At 55.3% G+C, this 23409-nt stretch overlaps 3 protein-coding genes across 11 annotated transcripts in view; 1 reads left to right on the forward strand and 2 right to left on the reverse strand.

Moving 5' to 3' along the window:
- SLC35G6 (solute carrier family 35 member G6) lies at positions 1-2354 on the reverse strand. Its single transcript, XM_004327187.4, has one exon. The coding sequence runs from the start codon at positions 2122-2124 to the stop codon at positions 1288-1290; it is 837 nt and encodes a 278-aa protein (XP_004327235.2). The 5' UTR covers positions 2125-2354; the 3' UTR covers positions 1-1287.
- The window catches only part of ZBTB4 (zinc finger and BTB domain containing 4), a 23537-nt gene continuing 2113 nt past the window's right edge, over positions 1986-23409 (forward strand). The window contains exons 1-5 of one of the 5 annotated variants that reach the window (XM_033848142.2): positions 3947-4093; positions 11016-11110; positions 12327-12396; positions 12843-13888; positions 14551-19123. In XM_033848142.2, coding sequence (XP_033704033.1) covers positions 12852-13888; positions 14551-16486 — 2973 coding nt within the window. In that variant the 5' untranslated portion in view covers positions 3947-4093; positions 11016-11110; positions 12327-12396; positions 12843-12851 and the 3' untranslated portion in view covers positions 16487-19123. Of the gene's footprint in view, positions 2100-3936; positions 4094-4614; positions 4670-11015; positions 11111-12326; positions 12397-12842; positions 13889-14550; positions 21198-23409 lie in introns of those variants that run through there. The other 4 variants (XM_033848145.2, XR_012328562.1, XR_012328563.1 and 1 more) reach the window with 4 other exon arrangements.
- Positions 20051-23409, reverse strand: part of CHRNB1 (cholinergic receptor nicotinic beta 1 subunit) — an 8293-nt gene continuing 4934 nt past the window's right edge. For 3 of the 5 annotated variants that reach the window (XM_073797471.1, XM_033848149.2, XM_073797472.1), the window contains 4 exons: positions 22212-22435; positions 21537-21718; positions 21041-21188; positions 20051-20736 (listed from right to left, as the gene is read on the reverse strand). In XM_073797471.1, coding sequence (XP_073653572.1) covers positions 20596-20736; positions 21041-21188; positions 21537-21718; positions 22212-22435 — 695 coding nt within the window. In that variant the 3' untranslated portion in view covers positions 20051-20595. Of the gene's footprint in view, positions 20737-21040; positions 21189-21433; positions 21719-22211; positions 22436-23409 lie in introns of those variants that run through there. The other 2 variants (XM_073797473.1, XR_012328564.1) reach the window with 2 other exon arrangements.

Below are 23409 nucleotides of genomic sequence, written 5' to 3' on the forward strand. Positions count from 1 at the left end.
CCCCGGCTCCCTGGCTGGGTCACCTTTTGAAATGACGAAGGGGAAGGGAATTTTTTTATCCCGCCGCCTCCCCTCGCTACTACCTCCCGCCCTGAAGCTTAAGGTTTGAAGATTCGAGGGTAAATATAGGCCGCTTTTATTCTAGTTTGGCGTGTGGTTTCATCTTCCGCCAAAGTTTCTGATTAATATCACCCCCCCACGCTGGAAAATGGTCTGTTCTGAGATTCGGTAATGAAGGAGGCGGGGCCGGTCGGATCCTCCCAAGTGGGTTCCCGAAGAGGGGGAGTACTGGGGCCGTCCTTGGTCATGAATATGCAGTAATATCACTGAATATGCAAGAAGGATCAACATGGCGAGGCCAATTGCTTGTCCGGAAGTAGCTGATATCTGTCGAGCGGCCTCCTGGGACGGGTGGGCATCTCCTAGCCTCTAATGGGGCGCTGTACGGAGCTCTCGTTCTGGATCCTCGACCTGAGCCGCTCGAAGAGGTCTCAGCTCAGAGGCCTTCTCCGGAAGGACGCTGGCCACTGTCCGGGAGAGGTCACGGGACCGCGACAATCCAGGAAAAGCAGATTAGCCATTGGGTGGGACACAAAAATCCTGGGGGACTCAGGGTCAATGCATCTGAACATTAGGAAATCCTACCCCTTCTAGAATATTTCAAAAATGGGGCGGGGGGTGGTGGTGCGGGGATCCCAAGGGATTCTCCAATAAGAGCAGGGGGTAGGACTTCCACTGTCCTTCCAAAGCAGAGATGACACCAACTGCACAGCCACATTCAGAGTGATCCTTGTTTGATGTCAATATCACGTCACCACCCCAAGGTGGGGAGGCATAACCACGAGGAAGGGAAACCATCGCTCAGAGAAAAAAAAAACACACTCCCTTCCCCCAACGCAGCTGCTTGCTCTGTTTGCCTGAAAGCCCCAGACACTCCAGCCCCAAGGCTTTTCTCTCTGCCGCTGAGGGAAAAATCCTCCCAGTGGCTCATGGCCTGCCTGCCTCAGCCACTTTGATCTGCTCCTCAGACCTCCCTTCAAGCCCCAGCCTAGACTCCTGCTCTCCAGGCTTGTTTCAAGCCTGCTCTCCAGGCTTGTTCCAGGTCTTCCAGGCAGTCTTCTAGGCAATCCCTCTCCACTGAGTCCCCAATTCACCATTGACTCCAAGGGGTGTCACTCTCCCACACCAGTTCTTTTACAGTCACTTGTTCTCACATGTTTGTATTCCAGTTTTTCCTTCTATTTACCCAGTCCCCCCCACCCCACCCCCAGGCTCTCAAGTTCGATCTCACTCCACCTGACCTTCCCTCTCACAGCTGAGGTTCTGGGTGGTGATGATGGCAATGCTGCCCAACACGACCCCTGCCCCCATGATGTCAGAAGGTGCCACGGTCTCATAGAGCACATAATACTGCAGCATCAGAGCCACCACCACCTCAGAGTGCAGGACGGCACACACCAGGGCAGGGTGGGCCTTGGTGACCGCATAACTGACAGACACAAAGGAGACCAGGGCGAGGATCCCCACTGCCCCCACACAGCTCCAACTCAGAGGATCATTAGGCAACCCGGGGGTCTGCAGCAGAAAGAGGCCTGGCACGGAGCCCACCAGCCCCACCAAGCCAAACAGGAAGGCCACTGTCAGTAGGCAGGAGGGGAAGTCCAGGGAGCGATACACCAGGAGGCCCAGCGACAGTGCCAGGCCACCCAGGAAAGTGAGCACATAGCCCAGGGCAGTGTAGAGGCCTGTGGTCCCCTCCTGCAGTGTCCCTAGTCCAGGTCCCAGGATGATGATGAGTCCCAGGGTGCTGCCCAACAAGCCACACCAGTCATAGCCACTGAGATGCTGGCTCTCGAGGCAGAGGGCAAGGAGAGCAGAGCAGACGGTGGAAGAATCTTTGCGGACGGTGGCAGCATTGCCAGCGGGCACCACCTGAACCGCACTGTAGGCGCATCCGATGCTGAGGACGTTGAACAGGGCATGGAGGCAGGCCCGGCCCCGGACATCGGGAGGTCCTAAGAGGGGGTCACCACGCAGTTTCAGCAGCAGGGCAATAGGGAGGTGGAAGAGGCATCGACAGATGAGCAGCTCCAACGAGGGTAAGTGGGAAGCCTGGTAAGCCATACGGGAGAAGGGGCCCACGAAGCCAGCGGGCAGGCCCCCACCCAGCAGGGCCACGAGCAGGCCCTTGGTGACATCAGAGGGCCGGCAGCGCTGGTGCGAGGGGAGGCTGGACGGAGTGGAGGGCGGTGATGGCTGGGTGAAGTCGGGCAGGTTGAAGTAGGGGTGACAGCCAGCCTGTTAGGGAGAAAGGAGCGCGGGCATTAGGGCAGCCATAGTCCAGGGGACCAGGGGTAGGGCGAATGTCAGGCTGGGTTCTGGGACCCTGTAGGGCAGTAGAAGGGCAGGCTGTCTTGCCGAGGAACTCTTGGGAGCTAGAAAGGGCCTGAAAAATGGATGAGGTGGTACAGTGTGGGTCTGGAGCCTCTAAAGCAGGAAGCAGGGAGTGAGCAGTCCTGGAGCATCGTGTTTCTCTGGGTAAGTTGTTCCTGGGAGGAGAAAAAGAGGACCCAGGGATGCTCTGTTGGTTTGAGGGAGGGGAGGCGGCCTCAGATGCTGTGTATCTGTGTGATGTCACAGGTTCCAGGGACATCTGGGAACACCATTATGAATTTTGCTTGTGGGTGTCTAGGAAAGCTGGGAAGTTTTAGAGAAGGAGGGGGAAGGGAGCAGCCAGGAGCTACAGGGAAGGGGGCTGTGCGCCCCTGCGCCCCACACTCACCATCTTTCCCTTGGACTTCCTCCTCTCCTCCTGGCTCAGGGGCCCTGGGCCCTTCAGAGCTCCAGCCATTGTGAGCTGGTTGGAGGGGTGGCGGAGTTCTTCCCTGGAACCTCCCTGAGGTGGGGGTGGGCCAATTTTCTCAATGTTTCCAACTCTGCTTGCTTTACATTTTTGTGACTCCAAAGTCTGTCTGATTCTTTTTTTCCTCTTTTCAACTACCTCTGTGATGAGATATCTTCGGTTTTTAGTTAATTTATTTATGTCTTGCCCGATTTCCGAAAGGTTTTATGGAAAGGACCTCTGAGGGCCAGCTCCTCTTTCTCCTGAGTTTTGAATTTTTGAACACCTGGGAGGAGTCTCTGGGACTGTCCCTCTGGAGTTTCAGGAATGTGTTTCTCCTCTGTGTGCTTCCACCTGGTGGTGTTGGTGCTGTCCCAGGAGGTCCACACCAAGTCCTCTGCATTTACGCAGAGTATATACATGTGGATGTTTCTGCCGGTGGGAACAAAATAGCAAGCTGCGTGTTCATCTGCGCTGGTAGCCATTTACGTGTACCTGTTCTGTAGGGCTGGGGCGTTCCCAGCTCGCGGCCTGGGGGGTCGGGGGGGGGGGGCCCTGTGCATTTCTGGAGAGGGAGCGTGTGTGTGTGTGTGTGTGTGTGTGTGTGTGTGTGTGTCTGTGTGTGTGTTTCTCCAGGGCTGCCCCTTTGAGTGTGTTGAGCCTGGGTCTGCGGGTCCCATTGGGCCTGATTGTGAGCCTGCCACGTTGTGTGTCTGCGGAGAGGGTGTGCGTGCTCTGGGCGGTGTGCACCACTGAGTGAAGAGCGTGCAGGGGGCGGGGGGGGGGAAACCCCTTCCCAGGGAGTGGGTGGTCGTGCGGCCCCGCGCCGCTGCTGCTGCAGCCAGGCCCGCGCCTAGCTCGGTGCCCACCCGTCCGGCCGCCCTGCGTGGCGCCGTTCCCTTCCCGGGATCGGTCCGGGCGCAGGCCGTCGGGCGCGCTCGCCCCGAGCCCGAGCCCGGAGCCTGGTGTCTGTGCCTGCTGCGCTGCGCCAGCCTCCTCTCGGCGGCGGCGGCGGCGGCGGCGCTGGGGGGGTACTGTTTCCGGGGGTGGGGGTGGGGGTAGGACCGGGGCGGGGGGAGCCGATGATGTCAGCGGCGGCGGCGGCGGCGGCGGCGGGGCCGGGCCGGGGCCGGGCGCTGGGGGGGCCGGGGCCGGAGCCGGAGCCGGAGCTGGAGGCGGGCGAAACCGGAGCGGCCGGTGGCGGCCACGGTGATGAGTCGGGCCTGGCGGACGCGGCGCCATCGCAGTCAGGTGGGCCCCGGGGCGAACCGGGCAGGGCCAGGGCGGACCGGAGCCAACAGCCGGGCCCCCTCCCCGCTGCCCGGTGCCGCGGGGGCCCGGGCCACGTCCCGTGCCGCGACCGCTCCCCTTTCGGGTTGACCTGGGGGCTCAGGGGTCGGGGGCTGAATCTGGCCCCGCCTCCAGGCGCGCACGGCGCTGGGGGGGGGGCGACTAAGGGGGCCCGGGTACGGCGTCCGACCCAGCGGCGGCCGGGGGGCGCGATCGCCTGGGGCCGTGGAAAGGGCCGCGCTCATTCCCCGCTTGAAGGGTTAATTCTGCAGCCCAGTGTCCCCCTCCCTCTGTGGGGCACGTTGGGGTGGGGCGGGGCGGGTGTGAGCCCGGGCCGGCGCTGCAAGCCGCTGGGAGGGCGATGGCGTAGGAGCCAGGCAGGGGGGTGGGGGGAGGGGTGGGCCGCCGAGTGCCCTAGAGTTGGGGTGTGCGGGGTGCGCAGGGCGAGCAGGCGACCCGGAGCCGCCGCGCCGTCGGGGCAGGGTTGTGGCTGTGAGTCCTGGAGCTTGTGTGTCTCCTCCTGTGTTGTGGGGCAAGGTAAACCTCTCCTGGTCACCACTGTTGGCTGGTGCGGCAGCCAGGGATCCTGCAGGGCTCTCCCGGGCTATGGGGACAGAAAGCCAGACAGAGAGAGTCCAGTGTTGTGGGGCAGAATTACAAGATGTGGCCCTGTGGCTTTGGGTGACAGGTCCGCATTTGAAGCCGGGCACAGTACCGGCGGAGTTTGCTAGGTGTGGGGTTTCATGTTTTACACCGGCGTGTGTTTTCTTGCACATATGTGTCTGGCGCTGCACATATGAACTATTTGGGAACTGTTGTTTTCTGCGTAGCTGGCGAGGGGTAAGTGCTGTGGAGGGCGCCGGAGTGCCGGGTGTTGTGTGCCCAGCTGGAGAGGGCAGTTGTGTACCCTTGAGTCTGAGTGGGAAGGTGTCGGGTCCGGTCCCGTTCATGCGGCCCCGCTGAGGTGTGGTCCAGTCTCAGAGAGGATGGCCCGCTGGATGGGTTCTTGGGTCCATGTGACGATCAGGTGGCACAGGGGAGGGAGGGCGCGGGGGGATGCATGTCTAGAACTCAGGTCCCGCGGGTCGTGCAGGAAGTGAGAAGCCCCAGGGTGTGTCTCAGGTACCCCTAGGGCGGCTGGCACCAGTGTGAGGGGCCCTGGGTGGAACATGCAGGTTGTATTTATGGGATGGGGGGGCAGCCGAGCGAGGGGAAGGTTGTGTGTTTGCGACATTCCCTACGGGATTCTTTTGTGACGTCGTTTGTGGGAGCCCATCTGTGCTGTTGGGCTGGGAAGCAAGCTGGTCAGAAAACACTTGTGGGGAGGGCGATGGCGTGACAAGGGCCGTGTGGGCCTCGGACTCTGGAGATCAGCCGTGAGCTGTGTGTGCGTGCCTGCCTCTGCGTGTTGGAGTGGCCGTGTGGGGCTGCTGTGGGGATATGTTATGAAGAAGGAGGGGAGATAAATATGGGGCAGAGCAAGGGCAGCAGGCGGGAGGCCTGGGTGTTGTCGGGCAGCCCAGCTAGTCTGTGCAGGGTCTGTGCGCTAGCCCCTCGCCGGCCCGCCCAGCGCGTCAGGGTCATCGGGTGGAGAGGCCTGGCGGCTGCGAGGAAACTCAACTTGGACGGAGCAGCTCCTTGGCCATGTTTATGTAAAGGCCGGGTGTGACTCTTGTCACTGAAATGGAAAAAAGAAACATGAAGTTTTCAGTCTCCTCCTGCTTCAACCCTCTCTCTGCCCCCTTGCAGGGATCTCTGCTATTCTGTCTCTTCTGTGATGCACACTGGGCCCCTCCTGCGACCGTGGAAGGGTCTGGGAATGGAATTTGCTCACTAGGCAGATTCCTCAGAACAGGTTTTCCTCACCTTTGGGGCCCAGGCCCTTCTGTAGATGTGTGTGTGTGTGTGTGTGTGTGTGTGTGTGTGTGTGCCCTTCTGTAGATGTGTGTGTGTGTGTGTGTGTTCCAAGTGTACATATCGCTGTGGTCTGCCCCTGGCCTGGCGGGGAGGGTGCGTGTGCATGGGGGCAGGGAGGACACTACGGCCAGGCCCCCCCCACTGCGTGGGGGCATGCTGGCTATGTCAGGCCTGCACAACAGGTGCACCACGGCCTGGTGGAGGGCAAGGAGGCCTAGACTAGAACTGAAGAGTTCGGGCCCTACCCCTTCCTCGCTGGCACCTTCCCTAAGTGAGCCTCAGTTCCTCATCTTTAAAATGGGGCTAATCACCTGCCCTGTCCGTCTTCCAACAGGGCTGTAGGTAGGTAGCACATGGAAAACATACCTGGAAAGTAGCTACAGTCTGGGGACTATGCCTGTGCCAGCCACTGTCAGCCCTCTGCCAGCACTGAGCCCCTTCCTGGGGCTTGGTTAATAACAACAGTAAACACTTATTTAACACTGTGCACCAGGCACTGTCCTCAGTGCTTTTACGTATGGTCACTCATTTAGTCCTCCCAGCGCCGCGTGGAAGTAGGAGTTCTAAGTACCTCCCTTTTTCAAATGAGCCAGCCGAGGCCCAGGGAAGTAATTTGCCCAAAGCCACTTAGCTAGTAAGAAGTAAAGCTGGATTTGAACCCAGCCAGTCTGATTCCAGATCATGTGCTCTTTATATGTGTCCTCTACTGCCCTTTTGAAGCTTTCTGTGGGCCTCTCTGTGCACCACCCCCGCCAAACACACACGCACTTCTGCCCAATTTCTGCAGAACTTAACACCTGCACCAGTCCATTTCAGAAGACTGGTGTGTTTAAACAGTGACTTAGGGAGTCTCAGCCTGGGAGGGAGAACCTAGCATCCACTGCTGGATACTGGCCACAGGAGCACAAAACGTTGATGAACCAGGCAAAGGAGAGATTGTTCTTGTCCTGAGGGTCAGGGAGGGCCAAGAGGAAGATGGCATTTGAGGTAGATCTTAACATTTTGGAGGGATTTGGGGAAGAGGCTGGGGGGAAGGTTGTATTTCTAGCAGGAGAACCAGCATGGGCGAGGGCATGGAGGTGTGGGACTGCTGGGGATGGAGAGCACAGCGTGTGCTTAAGGGGAGACTCATGCAACGCAAGAATAGAGAGGAAGATGGGAATTAGACTCGAATGCTCAGCTGAGGAATTTGAGCTTTATTCCGGAGTGGAGGCCCGAGAAGGTTTCTGAGCCCAGGAGCGATGCCACCTGAGCTGCTTCGGGGCCGTTGATCCTCAGTGAGAGGAAGGCTGGATGGTGGAAGCTAAGACCAGAAGCAGGGGACGAGCTGGGAGGCCATGGCCTTGGACCATGAGTGTTAACAAGGCCCTGAGCTAGTTTGGGGGCCAGAGGCAGGTTAGAGGGAAGGTTTCCAGAGCCATTCCCAAGCTGGGCCGCAGGGAATTCCCTGGCAGTCTAGTGGTTAGGACTCCACACTCTCACTGCTGAGGGCCCAGGTTCGATCCCTGGTCAGGAAACTAAAATCCCCTAAGCCGCACAGCATGGCCAAAAAAGAAAACAAAAAACAAAAAAAACTGGGTTGCATATTTGACCAGACTCAGTGGCTGCTGGATGTGGAGAGTGAGGGAAAGGGTGGAGTCAGATATGACACAGTTACCATTTAGCACGTGAGACCTCGCGTGGTGATTTCGGTAGCCCGCTGGCCCCGGCAGTGTGGCAGAGGGAAGGACCCTGCTTCTGGGTTCACACAGGCCTGGATTTGAATTTTGACTCTGCTGCTCACAAGCTGTGTGACCTTGAACAAGGTAAATCCCTCTGTGAGCTTCAGTTTCCTCATCTGTAAAATTGGGATAAAATAAATGCCAACTTTGGGTGGCTGAGGAAACCATTAAATGAGGCAACGCCTGTAAAGCCCTGGAGGTAAATCAGGCAAAGCGTGAGCACCCTGGAAGTGGTCAAGTTACGCTCGCCACCCCCAGCTCCTGGCCAAGTCAGGCCAGGACTGAGGATGGCGTCCTTCCTGAAAGTGGACACACTCCAGGACGACTTGAAGAAAGCAGGTTCATTCATTTACCCCAAATGTTTTTGATCTCCCACTATGTATCAGGCACTGTTCTAAGCACTGGAGGTAGCAGTGAACAAAGCAGAGAAAAATCTCTCCCTCCCCTGGAGCTTGCAGTCTAGCGATGAATGAACAGTATGTCTTACTAAATGCCAAGGAGGAAAATAAAGTAGGGGAGAGGGATAGGGAGTTTGGGGAGGTACGGGGCGGCCAGGGAGGGCCTTGGGGGAAGGTGACTTTTGAGTCAAGGCTTAAAGGAGGTGGGGTAGCAAGGCATGAGGCTACCTGAGGAAAGAACATTCCAGGCAGAGGGAACAGCAAGAGGTGGAGTGTATCTGGTGGCAGCCCTCAGATCTGCACCTCAGTCACACCTCTAAGATCACACAGCCAGTTAAGAGTAGAGAAATGGTAAAAACAAACTAAAAACCACAGAGCCATCAAACCTACCCTGAAGCCTGATTTCTGCCCCTTTTTCTTCACCACTTCCCCCCACCATTTTCCGGGACTGAGTTCCAAGATGATAATTAGAGCTAGCACTTCCTGAGCATTTGCCGCATGGCAGGCACTCTTCTACGTACTGCCAGTCATCAGCTCGTTTATTCTTTACAACCCTATGTAGTGGGCGCTTCTCATTATCCCCACCTCATTGACAAGGAAACTGACATACAGAGAGGTTAAGTAACTTGCCCAGGGTCCCATAACTAGTGTCTTCTCCACCTCCCATAAACCCTTGCAGGGCAGTGGCCTCTGGTGGGGCAGTTGAACTCAGGAGAGCAGGGTCCAAACCCAGCTTGGTTAGCAGTGAGACCAGGGGCAAATCACCCTGTCACTACGTTCTCTCTACCTGCAAGTGTGGTGTCTAGAGTATTTAAAGCCTCAAGTTTCCTCATCTGTAAAATGGGTTTGACACTAGCCCCTGCCTCACTGCAGTCCTTTTGAGTGTTGAGATAATGCAGATAAAATGCTTAGCACTGGATTTGGCACATAATATTTTTCTCATCAATGGCAGCTCCAAGTACCATGATGATGATGGTTCTAGATGATCTCCAAGGGCCAGGCCAGCCTTGGACCTCTGTGGTTCTAAAAAGCCTTGATAGGCCTTGTCCAAATATCTTGGCAGTCAGCACATAGCCATGCCTCAGTAGGCCCCAAGCCCATATGGCTGTGCAGGTGGGCAGGCCTGGCCAAGGGGGTGAGTGGGGGCCAGAATCAAGCTTTGCTGTGCGTGGCCTTTTCCTCTATTTTTTTCCCCTTCCTCTAATTTCCACGAAGATCCTAGATGGGCTGGTGGCGGCCCTAGTGGGTGCTGTTGAAAGAAAAACATAACTGTTTTCCTGTACACTCAACTCATGACACTTCTGACACGAAATGTGTGGGTTTTTCTCCCCACACTGACCAGTTCTCTGACACTAGCTGGGTGTCCTACAATTCAGTTCAATTCCGATACTGTCTGCCTGGAGAGAGCATCAGATCCCAGAGGTTAAGGGCTCATTCCCACAAGACTGCCCCCACTTCAGATACCAGTTTGCAAGCCCAGACCTCCTGTAGTTTTTTTTTGTTTTAAAACTTTTAGTTTTATTTTATTTTATTTAGTTTTTTGGCCGTGCTGCGCGGCCTGTGGGATCTTAGTTCCCCGACCAGGGATTGAACCCGTGACCCCCGCAGTGGCAGCACAGAGTCCTAACGACTGGACCACCAGGGAATTCCCCAGACCTCCTGTACTTCTGACTGACCATCAAGACATCAGGCTTTCTCATGACCCCATCCTCAGACTTGATAATTTGCTAGGATGGCTTACAGAACTGAGGGAAATACTTACATTTATTGGTTTATTATATAATAAAGGATATGATAATAGCCAAATGAAGAGGTACGGAGGGCGAGGTCTGGAAGGGTCCAAGGACAGGAACTTCTGTCTTCACAAAGTTGGGGTGCACTACCCTCTCGCCATGGGGATGTGTTTAGCAACCAGAAGCTCTCTGAACCCCATATCTCAGGGACTTTTATGGAGGCCTCATTACATAGGCATGATCGATTATTACCTGAGTCTCCAGGCCCTCTTCTCTCCCCAGAGGCAGTGGGGGACTGGGGCTGAAAGTTCCAAACTTCTAATCATGGCTCTGTCTTTCTGGTGACCAGCCCGCATCCGGGATCCCACCAAGAGTCGCCTCATTAGAACAAGAGACTCTCCTATCACCCAGGAAATTCCAAGGAGTTTAGGAGCTTAATGTCAAGAACTGGGCTCAAAGACCAAATGTTAGAGTAAGATTCTCCTAGCACCCCTGTTACTTGGGAAATTACAAGAGTTTTAGGAGCTCTGTGTCAGCAATGGGGACAAAGACCAAATATATTACAGTTGACCCTCGAACAGTGTGTGGGTTAGGGGCGCAGACCGTCCACGCAGTGGAAAATCCAAGTATAGCCTTACAATCGGGCCTCCGTATCCAAGGTTCCGCGTCCTCGGATTCAACCAACCTCGGATCGTGTAGTGCTGTCATATTTACCATTGAAAAAAATCCACGTGTAAGTGGACCTGTGCAGTTCAAACCTATGTTGTTCAAGGGTCAACTTTATTTCTTGTTATATCACAGTATCACAGCTGTAAACATGTCCTTCATCCTGATGTGATATAATCAAGAACGCAGGCTTTTGAGCTGAACTTCCTGGGATCAGATCCCAGCCCTGCTACCAACTGGTCATATATCCTTGGGCAGCTACCTAGCATCTCCGAGCCTCAGCCTGTCACTTTAAAGTCAAGAAGCTAACTGCTACCTTTTAGGGTAGTGATGAGGAACAAATGGGGTAATGCAAGTAAAAGCATCAACTCTTGGGGGTCCCTGTTGGCTGGTGGCTGTCACAGAAGGGAGTGGGAGGCCTTGCTCTCTTTCCCCATTTTACAAACAGAACTGAACACCAAACCGCGAACGGGGCCCCTTCCCCTGGATTCCTGACCCACCTGCAATCCAGCAACTCAACTGATGGAGAGGCATTTGACCTAGGTGTGTGCCTGACAGTCGGGGCTGTTAGAACTTTTGAATATCACCCCTGTTTACCACCCTCCTCGTCCTCCAGGAGAGGGCTCAGAGCAATCTTTCGGGAACATGAAATGGGCTGTGGAGGGCAGGCAACTTAGTCCAGATAGTATGAGTAATAAATGGGAAGAGAGCATCTTCTGGGGGGGTGGGAATTGTATGAGGAAGTCCTGACGCAGGACACCTCGGAGGTCATGTGTGACTCAGGACGTGCGCAAGGGGAGGGCTCCCAGGCTTCATGGAGGGTTCATGAGAGGGGCCAAGAGCTCTGCTCTCAGGTCAAGAGGCCTGGGTCTGTGAACAGGCCCCACCTGTCATGACCAGCTCTGTGTGTCTTTGGCTAAGTTACTTTATGGCTCTGGAATTGAGATCTTCAACTGAAAAATTAGCCCCCAAAGCCGAGGCTGCGAGGTGCTTTCTGGGCAGTGACCACCACAGCTCACATTTGGGCTGCCTGCTATTCCTTTTGGATGAGCCTCCCAGCAAGAGTGAGATAGGGGTTGCATTCCCCACCCTCCCCTTTTTAAGCCAAAGTCCTAAAGCCACCAGCTGTCAGAATAAGGAGTGGAACCCAAGCTTCCTCACTTCCGGTCTGGTGGCCTTTTAGCGCCCTTCAGAGATTGGAGCAAGCTGGCACGTGTGCAAGAGTTCGTGGTCTTCAGTGGTCACCTGGCACCTAGGCCAGAAACCCCCTCTAAGATTTAATGTCAAGAGGTCCTCTCCTAATTTGAATATCTAGCAGCTTGGTCCAATGAAAAAGCTCAGACAAATCTATCTTGATATGTAAATGAGATTATTATAGTGAAAGACAACATGCAAATCTTTGATTTCCTTTGAGCCCCGAAGGTTGGGCCAAAGGGACTTGAGAGTGATCCAGCAGGCTTCCCTGGACCTACGGGATTGAACTGTGCTCCTGGATTGTTTTGAGGCAAATTGGGAATATGCAAATTATCTTGTTCCTGTACTTCTGGGGGCCAGCAGCACAAGGCTTTGCAATAATTTGTGTGAACTCCTGGGTCCAACTGGAGGCAGCTCAGCAAATAACCTCTCGGGCTCCCAGGAGGGTCAGGGTCTGCAGAGCAGCCTGGGCCTCGTTGGCCCTGCACACTGCGCCACCCCCCACCTCCTGGGTCCCCTCCCGTCCGGTTCCCTTATTGAGGACGGGGTTTCTGTTTCCCCACAGAGGGAAGAGGCCCGGCAGAAGGGACTCGCTGAGCCACCCCCGCTCTGCTCCATGTTGGCTGTGCTCTCAGGTGAGGTGGTGCGAGAGGTCTGCCCCGCGGGAGGCTGGGCCTGAGGCAGCAGGCCAGCAGAGCAGCCGTGTTGTCCAGGCCGGGGAGTCCTGAGAAATGGTCAGCAGAGGCTGTGGGGCCTCCCTCCCCCTCCCAGTGGGAGAGGGGTGATCATTGCTTACCTCGCTAGTCTGTGGCTTGGAAGTCTTGACCCCTGACCTTCATCAAGACCTGAGGTATTCCTGGCCTCTACCAGCCCCCGACGTTTGACACACGGGCGTTGGATGCTGGCCGGACGTGGGGTGGCTAAGGTTAACCCCTCACTTCCGTGACCAGAAGTCAGTCAGCCTTCCACTCGTCTCTGGCCAACGGCCCCCAACCCCCTCCCAGCTCACCTCTGATTTTAGAGGCCCCCGCCCTCTGCCCAGCCTCTGAGATCCTCCCCTGGCCTCTTCTCCTCCATCTAGGCTGGCGCCATGCCCCCCCCAGCAGAGGTGACAGACCCGTCCCATGCCCCCGCCGTCCTGCGCCAGCTCAATGAGCAGCGGCTCCGTGGCCTCTTCTGTGACGTCACCCTCATAGCCGGAGACACCAAGTTCCCTGCTCACCGCAGCGTCCTGGCTGCTTCTAGTCCCTTCTTCAGAGAGGCCCTGCTCGCTTCAGCCCCACTGCCCCTCCCACCAATTACTGGGGGCTCTGCCCCCAACCCTGCCTCCACCACAGCTTCTTCCTCCTCCTCCTCTTCCTCCTCCTCTCCCCCTCCACCCTCACCTCCCGCTTCATCCCCACCCCGGGTCCTGGAGCTGCCAGGTGTCCCAGCAGCTGCCTTCTCTGATGTCCTCAATTTCATCTACAGTGCCCGGCTGGCACTACCTGGTGGTGGAGGGGACGGGGCAGCCGTGGCAGAGATCGGCGCTCTGGGGCGGCGTCTGGGCATCTCCCGCCTGCAGGGCCTGGGGGAGGGAGGTGATGCCTGGGCACCTCCTGCCCCAGCCCCCATGGCCACCTCGCAGCCTGAAGAAGACAACTTCGGGCCTGGGCCTAGGCCAGCCGGGGAGTGGGAGGGTGACAGGGCTGAGGCCCAGGCCCCTGACTCACAGCCTCCCCTGCCCCGGCGGCCCCTCCCCTGCCCCCGATGTGGGAAAAGCTTCATCCATCCCAAGCGGCTGCAGACCCATGAGGCACAGTGTCGTAGGGGGGCCAGCACTCGGGGGTCTGCAGGGCTGGGAGCCGGGGGCTCTGGCCCCAGTGGCCCTTCAGGAGTGGACGCCTCAGCCCTGCCCCCACCAGTGGGCTTCCGAGGTGGTCCCGAGCACGTGGTGAAGGTGGTGGGCGGCCACGTGCTGTACGTGTGCGCGGCCTGTGAGCGTTCCTACGTGACCCTGTCCAGCCTGAAGCGGCACAGCAATGTACACTCGTGGCGGAGGAAGTACCCCTGCCGCTACTGTGAGAAGGTGTTCGCCCTGGCTGAGTACCGTACCAAGCACGAGGTGTGGCACACCGGGGAACGCAGGTGAGTGGCCTGCACGGCCGGGGATGGTGGGGGGAGGGGTCACATGGGACCTTGTCCACTCAGGGATCACAGGGACAAGGGAGAGAATGGGCAGAGCATGGGGCCTAGAAACTCATCCTGAGACGCCTGCTCACCCACTAGCCCCTGCTCACCTGCTTTCCATCACTCACCCTTCTGCCTCCCTTCAGCCCCGTTTCCTTCCGCTGATGTTTATTAGCACCTCCAGGTGTCACGTCCTGGCTTGGTGATGTGGAAGAGACCGAGGAAGAGAAAGTTGCTTCATGGGACAGGACTAGGGAGCTCAGGCATGTCCAGCAACAGCTGTAATGCACCCCTGTTCATAAGACATTTCCCCCTTCTGTCATGTGAGCTTCAGAAGAAGGCTTTGGGAGGTAGGCAAGGTGTGTGATTATTCCCAGTTCACAGACGAACAGCTGAGGCCTGGCATCTCACAGCCAGTGGGGGGCACTGTACTGGGACTGGTGTCCTTTCTGAGGCTGGCAGGGTGAGACAAGCAGCCTTTAAGGAGGGTGAGCAAATGGCTGGGGCAGTTCAAGGTCTGAGTGGAGGCAGGAGAGGACGTGGGAAGCTGAGGCCGTAGCTTCACGGCCCCTGACTCAACTGGCTCTGGCCCTGCCCTGTTCCATGCCATCCTGGCCCAGGTACCAGTGCATCTTCTGCTGGGAGACCTTTGTCACCTACTATAACCTGAAGACCCACCAGCGAGCCTTCCATGGCATTAGCCCGGGCCTCCTAGCCAGTGAGAAGACGCCCAATGGAGGCTATAAGCCCAAGCTCAATACCCTCAAGCTGTACCGCCTGCTCCCCATGCGGGCGGCCAAGCGGCCCTACAAGACCTACAGCCAGGGAGCCCCCGAGGCCCCCCTTTCTCCGAGCCTCAACACTCCGGCCCCTGCGGCAATGCCGGCCAGCCCACCACCCGGACCCCCACCTGCCCCAGAGCCTGGCCCCCCACCGTCTGTCATCACTTTTGCGCACCCAGCTCCCTCTGTCATTGTACACGGGGGTAGCACCAGTGGTGGAGCAGGGAGTGGGCCGGCCAGCACAGGGGGGGCCCAAGCTGCCTCAGTCATCACTTACACTGCTCCGCCACGGCCCCCCAAAAAACGTGAGTACCCACCTCCTCCCCCTGTGCCTGCAGCTGCCCCAGCCAGCCCAGCCCCAGCCGGCAGCCCAGCCACAGCCACGGAGGAGGCCAAGGGCCGGAACCCACGGGCCACAAGGACTCTGACCTACACGGCCAAGCCAGCTGGTGGGCTTGGCGGGGGCGGGGGTCCCCCTGCAGGGCCTGTCCGGGGTCCCTCTCAGCTGCAGGCTCCACCTCCACTGTGTCAGATCACTGTACGAATCGGTGAGGAGGCTATTGTCAAGCGCCGCATCTCAGAAACTGACCTGCGTCCCGGGGAGCTGAGCGGAGAGGAGATGGAGGAGAGCGAGGAGGAGGATGAAGAGGAGGACGAGGAGGAGGACGAGGAGGATGAGGAGGACGAGGAGGAGTCGAAGGCTGGCGGGGAGGACCAGCTCTGGAGGCCCTACTACTCGTACAAGCCCAAACGCAAGGCTGGAGCCGCAGGCCCGGGCAGCAGCGGGGGCGGCGGGATGCCCAGAGGCCGCCGGCCGCCTCGCTGGAGACAGAAGCTGGAACGGAGGAGCTGGGAGGAGACCCCGGCGGCCGAGGGCCCCGCAGGGCGTGCCCGTGGCGAGCGGAGGCACCGCTGCGGGGACTGTGCCCAGACATTTGCCACCCTGAGGAAGCTGCGCAAGCACCAGGAGGCCCACGGCGGGGGCTCCCACAACTCTCGGGCTGGACGGAAGCCTTCCACCCGCTTCGCCTGCCCTCACTGCGCCAAGGTGTGCAAGACGGCAGCCGCCCTGAGCCGCCACGGGCAGAGGCATGCTGCCGAGCGGCCCGGGGGTACCCCCACGCCTGTCATTGCCTACTCCAAGGGCTGCGTTGGCACCCGAGCCGGGGACGTCAAGGAGGAGGCTCCCCAAGAGATGCAAGTCTCCTCATCCAGCGGGGAGGCGGGTGGCGGGAGCGCTGCTGCTGAGGAAGCTTCCAAAACCGCCTCGCTCCAGGACCCTGTCATCTCAGGGGGGGAGGAGCCCTCAGTGGTGGCAGGAGGGGGTACCTATGCATACCCACCTGTGCAGGAATTTCCACTGGCTCTGATCGGGAGCGGCCGGGAATCTGGCAGTGGCAGGGGAAAAGCTGGGAGTGAGGGGCCAGTGGGGGCTGGGCGGGGGGACCGGATGGAGGGGATGGGGGCTGCCAAAGTCACCTTCTACCCTGAGCCCTACCCACTCGTCTATGGGCCCCAGCTTCTTGCCGCCTACCCTTACAACTTCAGCAACTTGGCCGCTCTCCCAGTTGCTCTTAACATGGTCCTACCTGATGAGAAGGGTGGGGGGGCCCTTCCCTTCCTACCAGGGGTCTTTGGCTACGCAGTCAACCCTCAAGCAGCACCCCCTACCCCTCCAACTCCACCGCCCCCAACTCTCCCTCCACCAGTCCCCCCTAAGGGAGAAGGGGAAAGGGCAGGGGTTGAAAGAACCCAGAAGGGAGATGTGGGGTGAGCTCTGGGCCCAGATCCCCCCTTTCACCAGATGCCACCCTCCCTGAACCCCCGCCACTACCAGCTCCCTGGCCTCCCTGCCCCTTGGGAGCCCCTCCACACTCTTGTGCAGGGACTTGGGGGCCTCTGGAGCTCAGGGGTCAGGCTGCTTTGTGTGAGATTGTAGTTTTCCCACCACCTGGGAAGGGATCTTTGGTGGTTCCCCTCTCAGTTCTCCTCCAGGGAATGGCCTCCGTGAGGGGCAGGGCCAGCTCCCATCCCTTCTCCAGCCCTTGGGGCAACTGAGCAATATACTTAAATGAATCTCTACTCATAGCCCCCACCAGCTCTGAATGTCTAACCCGCCCCCCTGATTCGTAAACCTAGGGGGAAACCATCTCTCTCACCTAATGTTCCCCCCTCGTTCTGAAGCTTTCTCTAAGCCCTTGCCCAGATGCTTCCCAGCACATTCCATCCTTTGTGGCCCAGGGCCTGGACCAGACCATTGTGATACCTGACACTTACTCACCTGGGAGTATGGCTTTGGATTCCATTCTCCCCAGCGGTGGGTTTCTGTGCCCATTTCCTTCACATTAAGATGCCATCCCTTCCTTGGCTTCCATGCCTTTGGATCTTCCATATTCCTCCTTATACTCCTAGACTCTGGAGATGGCCTCTCCCATCCAGGTCAAGGAGGTGCTGGGGGGAGGGCTACCTATCTGTTCCATGGCTGAGTACTTTCCCAGCCCAGGGCAGCACCAATCTCAGCCCTACTTTGACCCTCAAATCTCGTGAGCCCCAGACTCTTCCAAGGCAAAAGAAGTAGGTAGATTGCACCTCTTCCTGCCTCTACATATGGCCTCTTCTGGGCTAAACCAGATTTGGGGGCCAGGAGGGAGGAGCTCTATATGGGATGGGGAAGGGAATCTACTTTCTCCCTGTTTTTTTTCCCGATGGTTTCTCCCAGACTAGACCAAATAGCCAGAAAAATGGATGGGGGTTGGATGGGTGGGTAAGCCCAAGATTTGCACATGACCTCCCATCCTTACCTTAACCTCCTTTTTTCCCCCAGTATCACTTCCCTCACCAATCACTCCAGATGGTTTTTGGTGAACCATCCTACTCCCTTGGTGGGCTTTGGGGTATCCCCACCAACTTTCCCTGCAAAATAGCACCTTACACCCCATCTTTGACTCAGTTCCCCACGCCCAAAGATCCCAGCCTAGGGATGGGGTACAGGGACCTTATAAGTCCCTAATCCCTAATTTGCACTAGTTAACCCTGGTCAGGGGTCCCTATGTTTCCTTCCAGTGGGGGAGTTGAAGAAATGTTTGCTCCTAATTCTCTTTGATAACTGGGCCTCCCCACTCTGTGATTGGATGAACATTTTCCATCCACCCACCTCCCCCCCCAGAAAAAAAAAAAACAGCTCACGAGGGGAGAGCCAGTTTGGGGGAGCAAATTTGAAAAATGGGAATTAGAGGAGTGCAGTTTAAAAAGGGGAAAAGTTGTCATCAAAATGGCAGCCTTTTTCTCAGCTACTGTTTTTTTGGGGCCAAGATGGCTGCCCTCTCAACTGATGCTGAAAGGGCAAGATCATGGCTTTTGGAGGGAGGGGGTTTGGGGGGAGGGACAGGACCAACCTCCTGCCTTTTCTCGCCCTCCCAGCATACGGAAAGGGGAGGTTTTCGACAGGCTCCCTGAATGTTAACCACGGAGGAGTGTCGCTCCTTCACTCCTCCTCTGTCTCTTTGCACTTTTCTTGGTCTTGGCCACAGTCCGAGTGAAGAGTTTCCTACTGAATGTACCATACCGAGTTCCAATTTTTAAGGGGGAGAAAAGTTTAAAACGGGGAAAAATGAAAAAAAAAAAAAAAAAATCACAAAAAAAATCCCCACAAATCTTGTTTCTGGCACTTTAGAAAAACTGCGAATAAAAGTACATAATAAAGAATACATATATATCTACACACAAATTATATATATAAAATATATATATATATATATATATATATATATATATATATATATATATATACACAGCGGAACCACAAGAGAGACTGAGGAAGGCCTTGGAGGCAGGGGGCAGATGCGATAACAGTCCCCCTATATCCTTAACCTGCACTCCTCTGAGGCAAAAAGGCACAGAGATGGAAGGGGTTGAGGATGGACCAGGGAATTTGAATTTCAGAACAGGTCAAAATTCTAAAACCATGGACATTTTGGGAGAACTGAGAATGTAGACATTTATTTTTTTGAAAATATGATTTAGGAAAATAGTTTCCAGAATTTGGTGGTTCTGGGCAACAAAGGAGATTGTGGCGAAATGGCGATTAAAATACATGTATCGGAGTTGGGGAACTTGAATATTGTGAATTTCACATGTTGGAAATTTGGGATTTTGCAATTTTGTCTTTTGAAAATTATTAAGTCTTGTCAGTTTGTGCCCTCTTTCCCCATGTTCCCTGGGAAGAAGGGTGACGGTGGAGTGGGAAGGCCACTGGTTCTGTGCCACAGCACGCAAGATTTAGAATTCTACAGACTCTAGCTCTATACGTAGTGAGGACCCAGATTTAGAGAAACTGACCAATATTTATCTCCGCATTTGTGTGTGTGTCCAACTCTCTAGGCCAATAAACCAACAAGACAAACGAACTGTGCTCCGCAGTGGGATGCCAGGTGCAATTATTGGCGTGGCTGGTGGGTCTGGCTGGACAGGGACATGCTAACCTTGTTCCACAGGGATCCCTACAAGTTGTAGCCCTATTCTCCCTCTTAGGACACCAACTTCCAGCAATTGAGTAGGCGTGAGAGCCTGTTGACCCTAGGTACTTCACTGTAATTGCTGCAGCCACTAGGCTAAAGCTGACTTTGCTCTGACCTCCAGGCAGAAACATTAACGCAGTCCAGTTCACAGAGCCTGCTGGGCACAAGATCTTCATCTCCCAGATGAAGCCCTTTCTCCAAACTGAAAGGAAACAGGCACAAAGTGTGTGATGGTCATAAGAGACACCAACACCCTTTCTTGTTCCACTCCTGGCCTCCCACGGGCTTCAACTCACTGTCCCTCCTCCCCTCCCCTGTATTTTGTCTAGGGTTATGCAGGCATGGGCAAGTAAAATGAGTGGTTAGGTGGGTGGGGCCTTGGAGGAATTCTGATACAAATACCTTGACCAGAGTGGGCAGCCACTAATCAGCTCTAGCAGGTTGCTGCCAACAGGGGAATCAGACCTGGTGCTACTGTAGTTCTTAAAAAGTTTCAAGAGAAGCCAGAAATCCAAATTTCTCTGTGAAATATCCACATTTTAAAAGTAGCAAACCAATTCAAATTTTAAATTCTGCTGGCCAACAACATGGGCCAAATGAAACACACCAGTTTGTAACCTCTGATGTATACTGTATAATGCTTTTGTTCTCATCTTCTCATATGATCCTCAGACTAGGGAGCAGATATTATTATTAGCTTCATTTTACAGATGGGGAAACTGAGGCACAGGGCAGTTTAGTAGCTTGTCCAAAGTTTGAGCACCAAAGCTGGAACTTAAGGTTTTTGCAGTGTGCTTTTTTTTATCCTCATTACAAATGCATCCTTTTAGAAATAACCTTTTTTTTATCCTAAAGATAATACATATTACAAAATACAATAAACTACAGAAAGGTAAAAACAAAGAAAAAACGACCACTAGTCCCAACATGCAAACATAAACACTATTACTTAGTGTACTTCCTTACAGAAAAAAAATTTCCCTATTCATTCAACCAGAGGTACTGGCTGTATAGGTTAGGATCTGTGCTAGGTGCTGGGGATATTACAGTGAACAGACATAGTTCCTGCCCTCAGAAGGCTTACAATCTAGTTCTTGTTCTTTGTTCCATTCATTGCCAACCTAGATGTGAATATCCAATGGAGCTTCTTCAAGAAGCCAAAGAGTAAATAATCGGATAGTGCATTTCAGGTGGGCCCAAGGCCCCCATCTGCCCAGTCCCACTTGGGCTTCCTCCCTAGAAACGAAATGATGAGAGGATTGGACTCCTAGTGAAGGAGTTAAGATGCAGAAAGGGATGGGACTTGAGAGTACTACCAAACTCTCAATTCAACTGGCCGAGAACCTCGGTCTCGGCCCTCTCGTCCTCAAGGAAAGGGGTCGGGAGGGGGCAAGTGGTACGTGGCGTCCAGAAAGATGACGAGGGTCCCGACGCTCGTGAAGATGATGAAGGTCCACAGGAAGAGGCGGTCCACCACCATGGCCACAAACTGCCAGTCCTCCTTCAGCTGGGGGTAGGAAGAGGAAACTGTTCCTGAGCTCCAGACCCCCAGGGAAGGCGGCCCCAAGGCCCTGTACCGCACCCAGGTCCTCCTACCACGGCTTTGAGTCAAGGGCGGGCCCGCAGAATAGCAGAGAGCGAAACTGCGGGCGACGGAGGTGAGTAAAGAACAAGTCGGAAACCAGGGGGCGGGACCAAGTGAGGCAAACTTCCAATCAGAAATAAAATCGAGTGCTGGGGGCGGAGCCTAAGTTTGTGGGTGGAGCCAAGGCCTCCCAGGCCTTGCCTTGGCCCACTCTCTTTGGACTCACCGCGTCGTGGGCCTCCTGTTCCTGCAGCTGTTGAGCGATGTAGCTGATTGAGGAAACGACCTCCCGTAGCTCGGGAGGCAGGCCCACAGCCCGGTTTGGACCATCGGTAAATCGCCGCAGGTCTGGGGCAGACAGTTCAGGCTGGAACCTGGAAGAGGCGAGTCTGTTTGGCCACGACCGGGGCGCAAAGACGGCCTGCGCGGGTGCTCTAGGCCCCGCCCCAACTCCCTCCTCCAACGCCCATCCAGGTTTCAAAACGTGAGAGAGCACTTCAGGTTCTCTCCGACAGCGGCGACCTCTCTAGCCTTCCGCAATTCCTCCTATTCCCTTTAGTTCCCACCTCCCCGCAAAGTGGGCAACAGAAGGGATACTACAAGTCCCATGATGCTCAACCACGACATCCTCCGGGAGCTTAGGACGCCTGCCTCCGCACAGTCTCCTGGGAAGTGTAGTTCTCCCTCTCCCTTCCACGTGGGCGATGGGGAGTAGATACTACCTGTTGGGTTTGGGGAAGAGAAAATCATTTGGTGGCTTGCGGATGAAATATTCATCTGTTCCCCGACCCCAGCCACTTCCTGGAGAATCCCTGAGAGGTATAGGAGGTGGCTCCGGTATCTGGTCTCTCTCAGGTTTGGGTCTCTTCAGACCCAGATACGGAGGGAGTTTGTGGATAAAGATCTGCAGAGTAGAAGAAGAGGCGTATTGGAGGGGGCTCTTATGCTCTCAGACCAGAAGGGAAGCCGCCAACCACCCCCACGGCACGTGCCCATTCCTGCGCATGCGTGCATGCGTCCCACAGATGAAATGCAACTACACAGCCCAAGAGTTCTTAAGTGGGTTAGGAGGCATCCTGACCGGAAAGAAAAGTTCTGAGGGCTTCCACCCTGATAGTACCTAACCCTTAGAATGCTTCCTTGGGACCCACGATGGGCAGTATTGATGAAGAGAGTCTGGGATCTACGCAATGTTAATGATGGGAGGATAAAATTAATTGGGCAACATTTCAACACCCAAAGACCTTGGCACTTTGACACTCTACCAGGAGTTGTAGTTCTCCCTCAGGTCTGTGAAAGGGAAGGTTGAAGTCGGTGGGAGGGAGGAGCGATACCTGGACAAAAAGCCAAATACTAGGATTGAGAGTTAACACAGGTTGGAAAGGAGATCTTCTTACCTGACGGACCCAAAGGGGCATTTGGTGGGTGTGGGGTGAGCGATGGTGCAGGTTGAGGACTACGACGCTAAGGATGACTGAGAAGGTGACGAGGACCATGGTAAACATGAGGTATTTGATAATGATGGGGACAGACAGGGAGGTCTCAGGCACTTTGTCTGCCAGCAGCAGCAGGAACACAGTAAGGGTCAGCAGGGCAAAGATCGAGAGCCCCATCTTCTCTCCTTGGGGGACAGAGGGGAAGGCGGAAGGATTAGGCTTTGCCAGAAAGCAATCTCCCTGGCATAATCAGTGACCGTGTTTCCAGCCCACTCAAGGACAGGCTTTTGGAAGGGCCAACTGCATGCAAATAACTCCTACATTTATACCTCCAACCTGGACTGATTCCCCTAAATTCCACACTTGTATCCACCTACCTACTTAACCTCTCCATTTGGGTGTCCACTAGACATCTCGAACTTAACATGTCCAAAACTTAATTCCCTCACCACCGACTCCCCACATAGTCTGCCTCAGTTCATAAATGACAACTCGACCTTTCCTGTGGCTCAGGCCAAATCCCTTTGAGTCATTCTCAGCTCTCCTCTCTCTCATCCCATATCCAATCCATACCAAACCCTATTGGCTCTATCTTCAAAATATATCCTGAAACTGATGACTTATCACATTTACCACTACCATCCTGGTACCAGCCACCATTACCTCAGATCTGAGTTATTATAAAGGCCTCCTCTTTGCTTCATCCTTTGCCCCCCTGCTGACTGTTCTCAACAGAGCAGCCGGATTGATCCCCTTAAAATGTAAATCAGATCATATCACTCCAGTGGCTTCCCATCGCCTTTAGCATAAAAGTCCTTACTGAAGTCTACAAGGCCTTCCCATTAGCTCTCTGACTACATCTCATACTGTTTTCTCTCTTGCTTACTTCATTCAGTTACGTTGGCTATTTCTTGAATATGCAAGGCACATGCCCACCTCAGAGCCTTTGCATTCACTGTTAACTCCTCCTGGTAATTTCTTCCCCCAGATATCTACCAGGGTCATTCTCTCACTTCCTTCAAGTCTTTGTTCAAATATTGATCAAACATTCCCTTTTTAGTGAGGCATTCACTGACCATCCTATTTTTAAATTGCAACCCCTGTGATAAACCATAGCGGAAAAGAATATGAAAAAATATATGTATCTGTAAATGAGTCA

This window comes from Tursiops truncatus, chromosome 20, assembly GCF_011762595.2.
Source record: "Tursiops truncatus isolate mTurTru1 chromosome 20, mTurTru1.mat.Y, whole genome shotgun sequence".
In the NCBI taxonomy this organism is placed as follows: Eukaryota; Metazoa; Chordata; class Mammalia; order Artiodactyla; family Delphinidae; genus Tursiops; species Tursiops truncatus.